The sequence below is a fragment of the Penicillium daleae genome, assembly GCF_028827525.1.
Source record: "Penicillium daleae strain IBT 16125 chromosome Unknown utg000009l_segment0_segment0, whole genome shotgun sequence".
NCBI classification, from domain to species: Eukaryota; Fungi; Ascomycota; class Eurotiomycetes; order Eurotiales; family Aspergillaceae; genus Penicillium; species Penicillium daleae.
The window spans coordinates 3,958,459-3,970,128 of NW_026623157.1; the positions used below are offsets into that span (position 1 = coordinate 3,958,459).

At 51.7% G+C, this 11,670-nt stretch overlaps 2 protein-coding genes across 2 annotated transcripts; both read right to left on the reverse strand.

Moving 5' to 3' along the window:
- Positions 1-667: 667 nt before the first annotated feature.
- N7458_012576 (FMP27 family protein) lies at positions 668-9,502 on the reverse strand (the record flags this gene model as incomplete). The annotated part of the gene is made up of 3 exons (XM_056915957.1): positions 668-719; positions 777-883; positions 947-9,502. The coding sequence occupies 3 exons, from the start codon at positions 9,500-9,502 to the stop codon at positions 668-670; spliced, it is 8,715 nt and encodes a 2,904-aa protein (XP_056760711.1).
- A 1,218-nt stretch (positions 9,503-10,720) lies between these two features.
- On the reverse strand, positions 10,721-11,555 carry N7458_012577 (uncharacterized protein; the record flags this gene model as incomplete). The annotated part of the gene is made up of 4 exons (XM_056915958.1): positions 10,721-11,025; positions 11,096-11,212; positions 11,272-11,385; positions 11,477-11,555. 4 exons carry the CDS (start codon positions 11,553-11,555, stop codon positions 10,721-10,723), a joined length of 615 nt encoding a protein of 204 aa, XP_056760712.1.
- Between the last annotated feature and the right edge of the window lie 115 nt (positions 11,556-11,670).

The window sequence follows — 11,670 nt, forward strand, 5'->3', positions numbered from 1 at the left end:
CTGCTTTCCAGGAGATGTTTGTGTCACAAAGGAACTATATATGCATGTAGAACGAGGATGAGAAATACAATATCGGGATCGGCCACCTGGCTCGGCACCTTGACTTTTTGCCGTCCGATCGGTGGGGCTTGAAGATTTCCTTTGCATGTCGGACCCATGGATCGGAACTTCGTAAGCCTCGAGGTATACTTAAGTAATCAAGAGGGAAAAGGAAGTCTATGTGAAAAGGGATATCCAGAGTAGCGCCCAAAGAAAGTAGGTATTGGAAGTATGAAAGACGAAAGGAAGAGTAAAACAAAAGCCGCCACTCCCCTTTTATGCATGCATGCTCAGCCGAAAAAAATCCAGTAACAAGAAGAATAAATCCAGAGAAAAGAAAGCCCCAATTTTTCTTCTCCTACCACCGAAGACCCTAAGAATAAAGAAACAGACACGAATCAAACGCCTATACACGGCCCCGCTGTACATAGAGGGTATCTAAGGGTAAGACAAGAGGCCAGGAAGAAAGACGCGGAGGGGGTCCTGGAGAAGTGCTTTACACGGGGTGGTGAATTAGGCGGGTGGCCAAATGTTGAAGGCCACACGAAGTTAGCTGTGGGTGGGCGGGAGTGAAATGATGAAGTAGAGTGAAGTCGGATGTAGATGTGGGTAAGATAGCTCAGTAGGATCACTTCCGGCTCATCAGTTTCCGGCCGAAATTGCGGATGGTTCTCTTATGGCTGCGATTGTAATGTCAGAATGTGATTTTCAAAAAGATTGGGAAGCATAAGCCTTACCTGTCCTCTTGGTCACCGCCGTTCCCATTGCTAGCCGCAACGACAGTAGTAACGGTGTGGCCAGAAGTCATGGGTCTGATGGGTGCATTAACGAAACGGCGTGACTCCTGCAGAGTTAATTAGTTTGGGCATAATTGAGTTATATTATGGTCGAAAAACACAATACGCACCTCCCATCGAGAATCCACATCAACTTCATTGGCAGATTTGGAGTCACCAATGGTAGTATCTTGGTTCTCACGAGCATCCGAGTTCAAAGACACAGAACGAGCCAACGGCGAAGCATTCGACTGCATAGACTTTCGCGATGGTGACTCAGAACAATACTCGCTATTTGAGTCGAAGCTCATCAGACTCGGAGCTTGGCTGCGATTAAAGTTCGTTATGCTGCTCGCGCTGGGTAAGAGTTGGGACGAAGACGCAAGCTCGCGATGACGTTTCTGCTGTTGCTTGGAAGGCCGATGGTGCGAGAACTTGTTCCCCAGGATGGCGGGGGCATGCGAGATCAGAGCCTTGATGACATCCTTCTTCAGGCGCAGAGCTAGATCCAGATTGGACCAGGTCTTGTTGCTGTACTCCAGAACTGGCAGCCGGAAGACAAAGTCGTGGAGATCTTCAATGTTGTGCTCTCCTTTACCCTTGTAGCTCATGCAGAGAACTACATCGTGGACCTTGACCCGAGCCAGAGTCATGTAATTCGAGGCTCGGGACATCATTTGGGAGAGATCATCGGTTGGTTCCTTGTGTTTACCGCGACCCTTGCCGAGACCGAACTTCTTCTTTTCTTCGGTGCTTGTACTGTGGCTTGACAATGATCTCTCGGTTGGCGCCTTCGCCAACATGCGCATGCTGTCCACAGATCGTTTCTTCACAAGGCTACTCGCAAGGCTCCCTGTAGTTGCAGGACGGGGCAGCCCCTTACCAGGGTCTGGCAAGTCTAGGCGGGCGGTGTTGCTTCTCGTTATGGGCGTCATTGCAAGGCCCTTGAGATGGGTGGAGCGCCGACTGGACCTGCCCTCTTCAGAGAGAGACAAGGTTGGCTGGAGTCTCAATTCGATGGACCCGGGGCCCTTGGAGGCTTGCAGATCGTCCATGGAACCATTGTCATCATCAGTGCCCATCGACTGAGTCATGCTTCGGATGTTGGACTCATCCTCCTCGTCCTCATCTTCATCCTCCGATGCATCAAGCGGTTTCATATTCTTGATCATGAAAGGCGAGAAGCCGCCATTCTCGAACGCACCGGAGCCCATATTGGGGAAGATGTACTCGAAAAGTCTTTGGCCAAGCTCGCGTTCCAACTGGATCTTGAGAGGGAACAATGATACTTCGAAGTTGTCAACCACGGGAATACCCGCCACTGCTTCCATCAGGTGCCATTTGACGCGCAGCATGAAGTCGTTCAGAGGCCGGGGTTGATCCAGGTACGGTGCAATGATCTGAGGATAAATCGCATCTGGCAGAAGGTTAAGTCCGCTGAGCTGCTCAACTGCCACGGTGTTGTGGTTGGAGCCATCAGTATTGTCAGTGCGCTCGTATTGGGCATTCCTGAGTTGGAACTCGACAAGGGGAGCAGATGCCTCCTTCATCAAATGCCAGACAACTTCAGTAGCAGAGATGCTCCAGCGCAGGACACCGTCTGCCTTAGACGAGCTGGGGTCGGCCCGCCTTTGAGAAGTGGTAATCGCTTTCATCATGAAGAACAGCTCGTCCTCACATTGAGAAAGGTCGCGCTCAAGTGCCAAGCGATCCTCCCAGCCCTGCTTATCCAGATATTTGGCATTGATCTGGAAGTATTCTTTAATCTCCTCCAGTTGTCGGATGCGGGACTGTAGCTTAAACACGGCCTCGGGGGCGCCACGAAGGTCGCTGAAGTCCGACGTGAGCATGATCTTCTCCAAACGCTCATTGCGAACCTTTTCAAGTGGCTCGCTGTAAAGCATGAGATCCAACACAATGATGTACAAGGCATAATACTCCACGGAATCGCAAATCGCCCGGAAGTGTGGGAAGTCAACACTAATCTGGTCCATCCTGGTTTCCTCTCCAGGGTGAGGGCCCGGGTGACCCTTGGCCACCTCCTCGTTATACTTCAAACGAAGGTTGTTATATTTGTCGTAGCGTAGGCTGGCGGAGGTCTTTTGCACAATGCGAGAAAACCCGAATGGATTGAGCTCAAAGTCAAACATCGCTTCCAGGGTTAACCAAGGTGGCCACGCAGATCCTGGCGCATTGCCGTACTTGTTGCCAGCATAGAACTGCAGGTTTGCCATGAGGCCCTTCTGGGTTGCGACGAAGAACTGGGCGCCATCCATTTCGAGAGAGAAGCGGCGCTGGACCAAGCCGCTGACATCGTCCGAGACACGTTCTTTGTCCATGATTGATACAACCTTGAGTTCCATCCCCTTTGCGGCCACCATCAAGACGGACTTGCGGTTCTTCTCGCTCATGAATTGAATCTGAGGAGCGATCAGACGCAGGTAATAGCTGTTCTGCGGCGTAAACTCTGGTGCAATGTTCTCGCTGGAATCATCGGGGCTTGAAGGCGACTGGTTCTGTGACTCGGATACTTCAGTCTCTTCGGCGTTGACATATCGCTTCGCGTCACTCAGAAGCTGCTCAATCCGGTCCTCCACATCCTCTTCATCATTATCGCTGAGAGTGTGCGACTTGGACATCTTGGGTTGCTTCCGTTTGTTTTTGTTTTGCTCTTCCACGATATCAAGGATGAACTTGACAGCACGTCGAGACATGTAGTAGACGAAGCCTCGTCGCTGACTCACTTGATGGCTGTAGCGCAGGATGATATTGCGAAGTGAGTTGTTCCACTTCAACTGTACATTGTGAATCATGAAACGGTTGTTGAAGTCGCTGGAGAAGTCATCGGCGGCTGAAGAGTAAAGCCCGTCAAGACCGGATGCCCGGCCATCAGTCGTCGAATCCCCGTCCAGACCAGCCCTGGATGATGTTTCGCTAGCAGCCGCACTCAGACCTGACTTGCTGAGATTTGGAGTTCGCTCATCACGCGCCAGATGTCTTTCAAGTCGATCTAGGGTGGAGGTCAAGAACCGTCGGCGCCTAGCAAGGGACTCGGCCTGGCGGAGGTAAACCTCATGTTGGGCCTTCAGGCTTGGATCATTGTCGACATCCTTCATCAGTTTGAGCTCTTGTTCACCAATCGTACGCTCGTAATTGTGAATCTGGGCTTCGACAGTGGCAAGGCGATCCTTCGTCAACTCGATCTGTACACGGCGAGGATCATTCGTCTCGGACATAACACAGTCATGAGTCGGCTCGTGCCCGAAAGTACTGTAGCCAGTCTCCTCAGGTCCAAGGTCGTCGTGATCTGTCTGCCGGAAGTAGGTGAACCGTGGGGTAAAAGCAAGCGGCAAGATTTGCGTGCGGGGATTCGACTCCTGGGGAAGAATCCAATCAGGCTCGACAAAGTCATCCATATCAATCCAGTCAAGATTGTGGTCGGGAATCGTGAATTTCGAAAGATCGACCGAGGGTACTGGCTGCTGGAAGGATGAAATGATATCATCCCTATTTTGCTCCAGATCCTCAACGGTCGTACCTTCAATACTGGCAGAAACGGCTCGGAAATCAGCCGATTGCAAGTCGATCAAAGCTTGGTTAATGCGCATAGCACTTGTCTTGGTCTGCTTGGAGCGACCTCTGGCCTGAGTCTTGATCTGCTCACGACGCTGATGGATATCCAGCTTCAAGGAATCAAGGCGGACCTTGAGACCCGTTGCAGTCACGACATTCTCGGCATAGTCTTCGCGGTCCTTGTGCTTGTAGATATGAGCCACAAACAACGGTGCAAGAAGGATCTTGTACTTGACTGTTGCCAAATGCCGGTTGAATTTCTTGCTCGTCCTGGTGATACCGGGGAACAGTGGGCCCTGGCGAACAGGGAGAGACATCACACCAGAGAAGAGAGACCACCAGTCGAAGAAGTGGGTGAAGAAGCGAGGAGTCAAGTGGGTCGTGTTGTAACTTGCAGATGGTTGCACATCGTCAACAGACCAATTTCTGCTTTGAGGTGCAATGACCGAGACAGACAAGTGAATATGGTTACTGCGGAAGCCACGGAAGGCGTCATAGTCCGCTCGGTCGGCAGGGTCGACAAACTTTGGATTCTTAAGAACAACATCGTAATGCGGCCTGAATGAGAAGGATCGTGAATCGGAGTCCACATCACGCTCGAAGACTAATCCAGTTGCCCACTTCACATCGCCAGACAGTTTCATGACGACTTTCTTGAAATGAGCTGCATTCTTCTGCTCACTGGATGCGGAGCTGCTATCCATGTCTTCCGTGGTCGATTCATTTGCCCATCGAGCTTCTGCGCTGTAATCAGGAATGGCTAGGACATATTCGCCACTTGTCACGCTCATGAACTCCATCGGATCATCATTGCAATTGATCTCCCATTTGACATCTCTTCGCCAGCACATGACGAAGCCGCTTCCGAACCCGGTCACGACATAAGGATCGCGAGAGCCCTTGAGACGCAAATGGACATCGCCGTCTTCCTTCCAAAGCACTTGTATCCGAGAGTGGAAGCTGAGTCGGATCTTGTCCCAGAATCCGACTCTCTCTGAAAGGTCAATTTCGGGCTTGGTAAAACCTTCGATGATCTTCATCATGTCTTGTATGACGGGTTGATACGAGACTCCCCAAGAAATGCTCGTAGGCAGGCTTGTGTTGATCTCAATAACGGGTTCGGAGTAAGTCTTCACAGGCGTGACAGACCGCCACACCTTAATTTTGAATGGATCGCTATGAGAGCCATCGGAAAGATCGGTAGGCGGAACGAGTTCCACTTCTACCTGTCTGGCAGACTCATGGTCACGGAATTCTTCGGCAATGACAAAATTCGTCCTCAACGACCAGCTAGGCAGCCTGGGAGACTGTCCAGGTCGTAAGGCTGGGATGTGAAGAAGGTCAAGAGGATAGTCACGCAAATTGACACGCGCTTCGCCCATCTCTAGATTGAAGCTCATGGGGACCAGCAAGCCATATTTCATTGACAACGGCATTCCCTTGCCGATTCGGTTGAGGAATGTGGGGAGCTCGTCAATCGGGAAGGTTGGTTTGTCGATAACAAGATTGACATCGCTGATGAGTGCTGACATCAGGCCTGGCCTGTTTGGAATGGCCAGAATGGTCTCGGTCTCCTTTACATCATCTGGCGGTTCGTCTGCACCAGAAAACAGATTACGAACTTCTTTGATCGAGGTGCCTTGGAATTTGAGTGCCGCATCGATTTTCTCTTTCCAAACTTGAGCATTATGTTGTTGAAGTCGGTTCCAAGCAGCATCAGTGGAGATTTTGTACTCGGAGGACAGGCAGGTTGCACCCTCGGTATCGTAACGGAATTTACGTCCCCGACCACGGCCTGGTTCCTCTTGTCTTGGTCGTGTGTCTGCGCTTCGACTTCTCCTGGTATCCTGACTCGTCCGTTCACTGCGCAGTGTGCGGTGGCTTGACTTTGCTCGGAGTCTTGAGGAAGCCCGTCGCTGGTCTGATTCTCGAATCTTCTGAGCCTTCAAGAAGAACGCATCCTCACGAGCCATGCGTTGACTCTGTTCGATCAGACCGGTCCGATAAATGAGGCCCAGCTTCCATTCAAAGGCATCATCTTCCAGCTCAAAAAGGAGGGCTTTGCTGCGCAGTGATATCCTGGGCACTTTCTTCGGGCCCTCAGGCTCTCGAACAGAGACAAACTCTTTGCATCGGTTCTTGAATCGATGATGGAGCTGTTTGAAAGCCTTGGACGTGTTGATAAGATTATCGAAGATGCGATGCATCACCATGTGATGAGGAACGCCCAATCGAATAAAATCGGTCGACAAATCGATGGACCTCTCCTCAGTGAAGCCCGTGCCCTGCTTCATTTTCATCTTGCGGAAATCAAGCCGGACATTATTCATGCTACCGATCCTTGCCCAGACTCCCTTGAGCTTGGGAGCCTCGGCGTGTACGCGGACAAGATTGGCCTTGATGTGAGGGATAGAAAGGCGTTGTGAGGTGCCCGCGAGCCCATAGATCTGAAGCATCATCGAAGGATCGTTTGGCAGGCTCATCTTCAACTGAACAACAGTGGCTTTGACATCGAAAGTGATGAGCTCATTCTTAGGAGACAATTGGGATGTTGGAGGGGGTGGCAAGGATATGCTGCCAGCACTCTTCGTTTGACTTGGGGTTGCCTCTGTATCGTTTCCTGGAAGGGGCGTGAGCACATTTTGAATCACAGAAACCGCGACACCTAGACAATAGAAGCGGTAGAGAGAGTACTGGAGGTAAATGCCCTTAAACACGGAGTTGACGTGGAGGACAGGCCCCATTCGATCACTCTGAGTGGTCAAGGCGATCTCGAATCGGGGCATTGAGAAGAAAGATTCCGGTTCGAGATAATCATCCGACTCAATGACGAATCCATCGAAACCGCGGGCGTGGAAAGCTAGCCGTCTGCCATCAGTAGCACCCCGCTGCGTACTCCTTGGAGGCGATGTAGGAGTGAATCTGAAGGGCGACTCATCGCCAATTGTAGAGTGACTAGATGTACGCCGTCGGGCGATGCTACCAACACTATGCTCGGTTTTTTGAGCTTTGTACTCCGCTGTCCAGGACTGCAACTGCAACGAGACGCCACGGGAAATATCAGAGACAGGAGTATCAACCCCAGCAATCTCCAGGCTGAAACCCGTAGCTTCGAATGTGAATTGAATCAGCCATGGCGGGAGCTTCCTCAACATGCTTGATTTCCGCTCATTAAATGGCATAGGAACCCTCTTCTGCGGCTGCAAGTGTGTCCGGAACTGCGCAAGGACCTCGCGAATTCCACGATTGACATCGCTATTGATCATGTGCACAGAACAGTCATTCAATGTGCCTGAAGCGATGACACATACTTCTGGGCTCGCATTCAGATGACACTTGAGTTCCAGACTCTCCGTCGTAAGCAAGTTGTGTTTGTCGCCAGCAGGGGTTTGATAGTAGAATTTGTGAGACGCGACGCGATAAATGGATGAAAGAGAATAGTGAGCGCCGCCCTCTGAAGAGTGTGATGATTCGACATCGAGTGAGATCGAGGAGATGGATGAAATTAGGAGATTATAGTCAGCTGCAGAACCAGAGTCTCTCTTGATGGGCAGCACAAATCGAACAACGGGTTCGTGGACTGATAGCTTAATGCTCGCCTTTGGAAGCAATCGAGAGATCAAGGAAGAGTTGTTCCGCTTTCTGGCTCGGGGAGTGGAAGCTCGCGTCTGCGCTAACTTCAAGAGACGAGAGACGTGATTTGGCTGCAGATCGACAGATGGTGATGTGATGACCAAATTGGCGAACAGGACATTGGAGTTCCGCTCCTCCGGGTTCGCATCTTCAAAGGCACTGACCGTCTTCGATGGCAGAGTCGTCTTGATCGTCGTGGTGGCCATGGGGATGTAGAGAATGTTGTCGGTTTCACCCGAGTCGTCATCCAAACTGACAGAGAGAGAAATGGCTGCGAGCAATGCTTGGTGAGCAACGTCATTCCGCTGGAAATACATGCGATGCTCTGGGCTCTTTTGGTCCATCCGATGAAGATCAATGCCGATTTCGTGCGACACCACGTTCAGGTAGACAGGGTTCTGGCCGGCGGATAGGGACTGAAGGCCACGCGACAACCGGAAGAAGCTCAAGGCGACCTGGATCTCCTGAATACCACGCAGTATTGAGCTCGCAAACTCCTTGGAGTCGGCGACCGTCTGGACTATCGAATCGTCTCGGCTGCCAGGTTTGTCCAGCTCTTCCACAAAGTCCGCAAAGGACATCTCGTCGTCGGTCTCGATTGGCGCGGGTGCCTTGGATGTCTTCTGGGTCGCCTTGATACGTTGCAGGATCATATTGAGGTCGTCATACGGAATATGCAACCGCCCAATCTTGAGTGCAATCGACGCATCCCGCAGGCCGTCCAAATCTTTATAGAGCAGGCCGTGGAGGTTCACACCAACGTTATCCAGGATTTCGGTCGGCTCGCGGCCGTCCACAGCGAGGAGAACATTTTGCACGTTCATAATCCATTCAGCCGGACGCTGTTCGCGAGACATGTCCTTCTTGCGACGAAATAGTTTGCCCCTTTCCACCATTTTACTTCGAGTATCCACCGATAACGCGAGCGATCCGACATGTATTTGACCAGCTTCGAGAAAATGAATCGTAGTATTGACTGCGGTAAGGTCGACGAGGGCTAGCCAATTGATTTGACGATGCAGCCTCTTCAGGCGCTCCTTCATCCGAGTCAAAGACCTCCATGTCTTGCTGCGCGGGGTGGACGATTCGGGGGGAGCGCTTTCTTCGGAGGGGCTTCCTGGACTGTTCGGACTTGTCGGGTTCTTTGGACTCCCTGGCCCTGGAGATCCCAGCAGGTCCCGCGATAGATCGGCTTTCCCTTTAGACAAGGTGGCCGTATCCAGCGTGATTTTGAGATCCGTCAGTCGAATGCTGATCCATGTTGGCTGCGCGAAGGACGGCGGGTGCAACGAGAAGCCAAGACCCCGGATTTCGATTTGTAGTCCCTCCCTCGGAGCATATGCGATGCGGCGAAGCGAAAAGTAGCCGATGCGTTGGATGGAGATTCCGGTCGCAATTCGAACGATCGCAAAGACGAAGAAGGACGAGAGGTAGAGCAGGAGGAAGCCCACGAGGATCGAGGTCGGGTTAAAAAGGGTCATTGCGACGTGCGATCAGCAGGGGCTGATCTGTCGAGCAAAGACACGCAGCACCACACAGTACATTGAGGGGATCGTAGTCGTGCTCAATTGTCGTGGCGACTGCAGGGTGAGCTTCCCGGGGCTGGATTCCTACCTCGACTTTCTTGGTTCCAGCTGGATCCGGATCTGGGGAACCACCAAATAAATGATGGGTGGCACGATTGCCCCAGACAGAGGTGGGCAGTCCAGCGAGTTAGTAGGATGCTAAGCACCATGCACCAGGTTGAATCCACACACGAAGCAAGCGGTGCGCATGAATCATGCTGGGAGGTGTGGGTTGGGTGAAGTCGAGGTTTCGAGGGCAGTCCGTTTGGAGAAAGACAGATTCATGGTTCGGACGCGCCGGGAGACCAACCCATTACTGCGAGCGGAACCCGCTAAACTGCCATCCAACCCAGCCTGGTCTTGGCTCCCGTCAGTTCATAGTTCTGCAGGTTCTTCCACACGTCTACCACGTCCAGAAGACTACCTATGCTTGTTGAAGCTCACCTTGTCCTACCAGACTTGCTAATGAAATTCGGGGCTCACCTTTCGGAATAATAGCCACTCGCATTGACAAGAGTGTACTTCGCATGTTACGGGGCGTATCACTACACATTATTACTCCGGGCTCCTACCCATGCAGACACACACGACACCGGTTACGACCTGACATCCTGGTTACAACCTATACACCCTCCCCGCTCTTCGAGGAGGGGCAGCGCATAGGTTGTTCTCCAGACTCGTGTGCTGAGGCTCCCATGATTTCACACTGCAGCCAGCGTGGGGCCTTTCCTTGGCTTGTGCGATCGGCGGGCCATGATTCGACCCCTTATTATGCATCGCCCCAGACACAGTAACTTTTTGACAAGGAAATTCTTAGAAGAATGCATTGTTCGACCTCTTGGTATCATACATTTATGAGGGTAAATAATATTGTACAAAGATGGCCCTTTCCAAGGAGGCACGTGCTTGTACCACAAGGAGGAACCAGGGGAAGGGAGGTGTCAGACAGGCGCAACCAATCTGACACGTAACTGCAAGCGTACTACTGTACTCAACTGGATACATAGGAGAGGATGTCCAGAGCCAGCACAACGACGACGCCTTTGTCCGTGCGCCGCCAGTGCCTCCCACCAATGGCTGTACCCAACTGGTCGCGCCATAACGTTGTACCAGAGCCGCGGGAACATGCAGCAATCACTGGCTGCTGTTCATACTGGTTGAGGTGGGAGCCGGTCGGGTCTTCTCCAAATCCTCGATCTTCTCGTCGAGAAGTGCAATCTCGGCCTCGATGCTCAGTAACTTCTCACTCAACATTCTTCGATATTCCTCATCGGAGAGATGTCGGAATGGAATCCATTTAGAGTCGGCCACCCGCTGCATGAATGGCTTGGATGGGTTCTGGGCCTTTTCCATTTGCCACTTGTCAACATAGTTGAAGGCACTTTGCCCGCCGTAGCCGAGCAGGGAGAAAATAACGAGGCCCGGAACCAATCGACCTCCTGATTTAGAGAAAAATATTAGGGACTATGCTATACCAACCAATATTGATGCAATGGCGGGGTTACATACCCATGACCCTGGTCACCACTCCGCCGGAGATACCGCCGCAGAGGCCGCTGACATATGCTCGCTCCTGCGGAGACGCATTATCTTGATAATGAAGCGTGATAATATTGCTTCGCATCCCTATATCCGAAAGGTTAGATGTCAGGCAAATAGCCGTAGGATATTGAGCTAGAACGTACACCAATAAGTTGAACCGCATGCAAACCAGTGGATACCGCAGGACAGCGAGTGCACCATGGGGTTGGGTGATCGAATAACACCCGCTGCTCCTCCATATATCAATCCTGCGGCGCCTGTATGTGTCCATGTAAGCAAAGTGCGTCGTCGGGCCAATATTCCTGAGTATGGCTTTGGATTTTGGGGGAGAGGAGCGAGAACACTAACCACTCAGGGCACCCACTTTGGCCGCGGCCAAGAGTGAATTAGCCGGTGAACTAGCAGTTGGACCGCCTTGTCCACTCATCCTGTGAATAGTGCGAGAAAAGCTTACGCTTTCCCTGTATCGACCATTGAAGAATTGAAGATTCGATCCATTGCAGTCTCGATGGGATAGTTAGGTCACGTGTTGTTGTGTTATG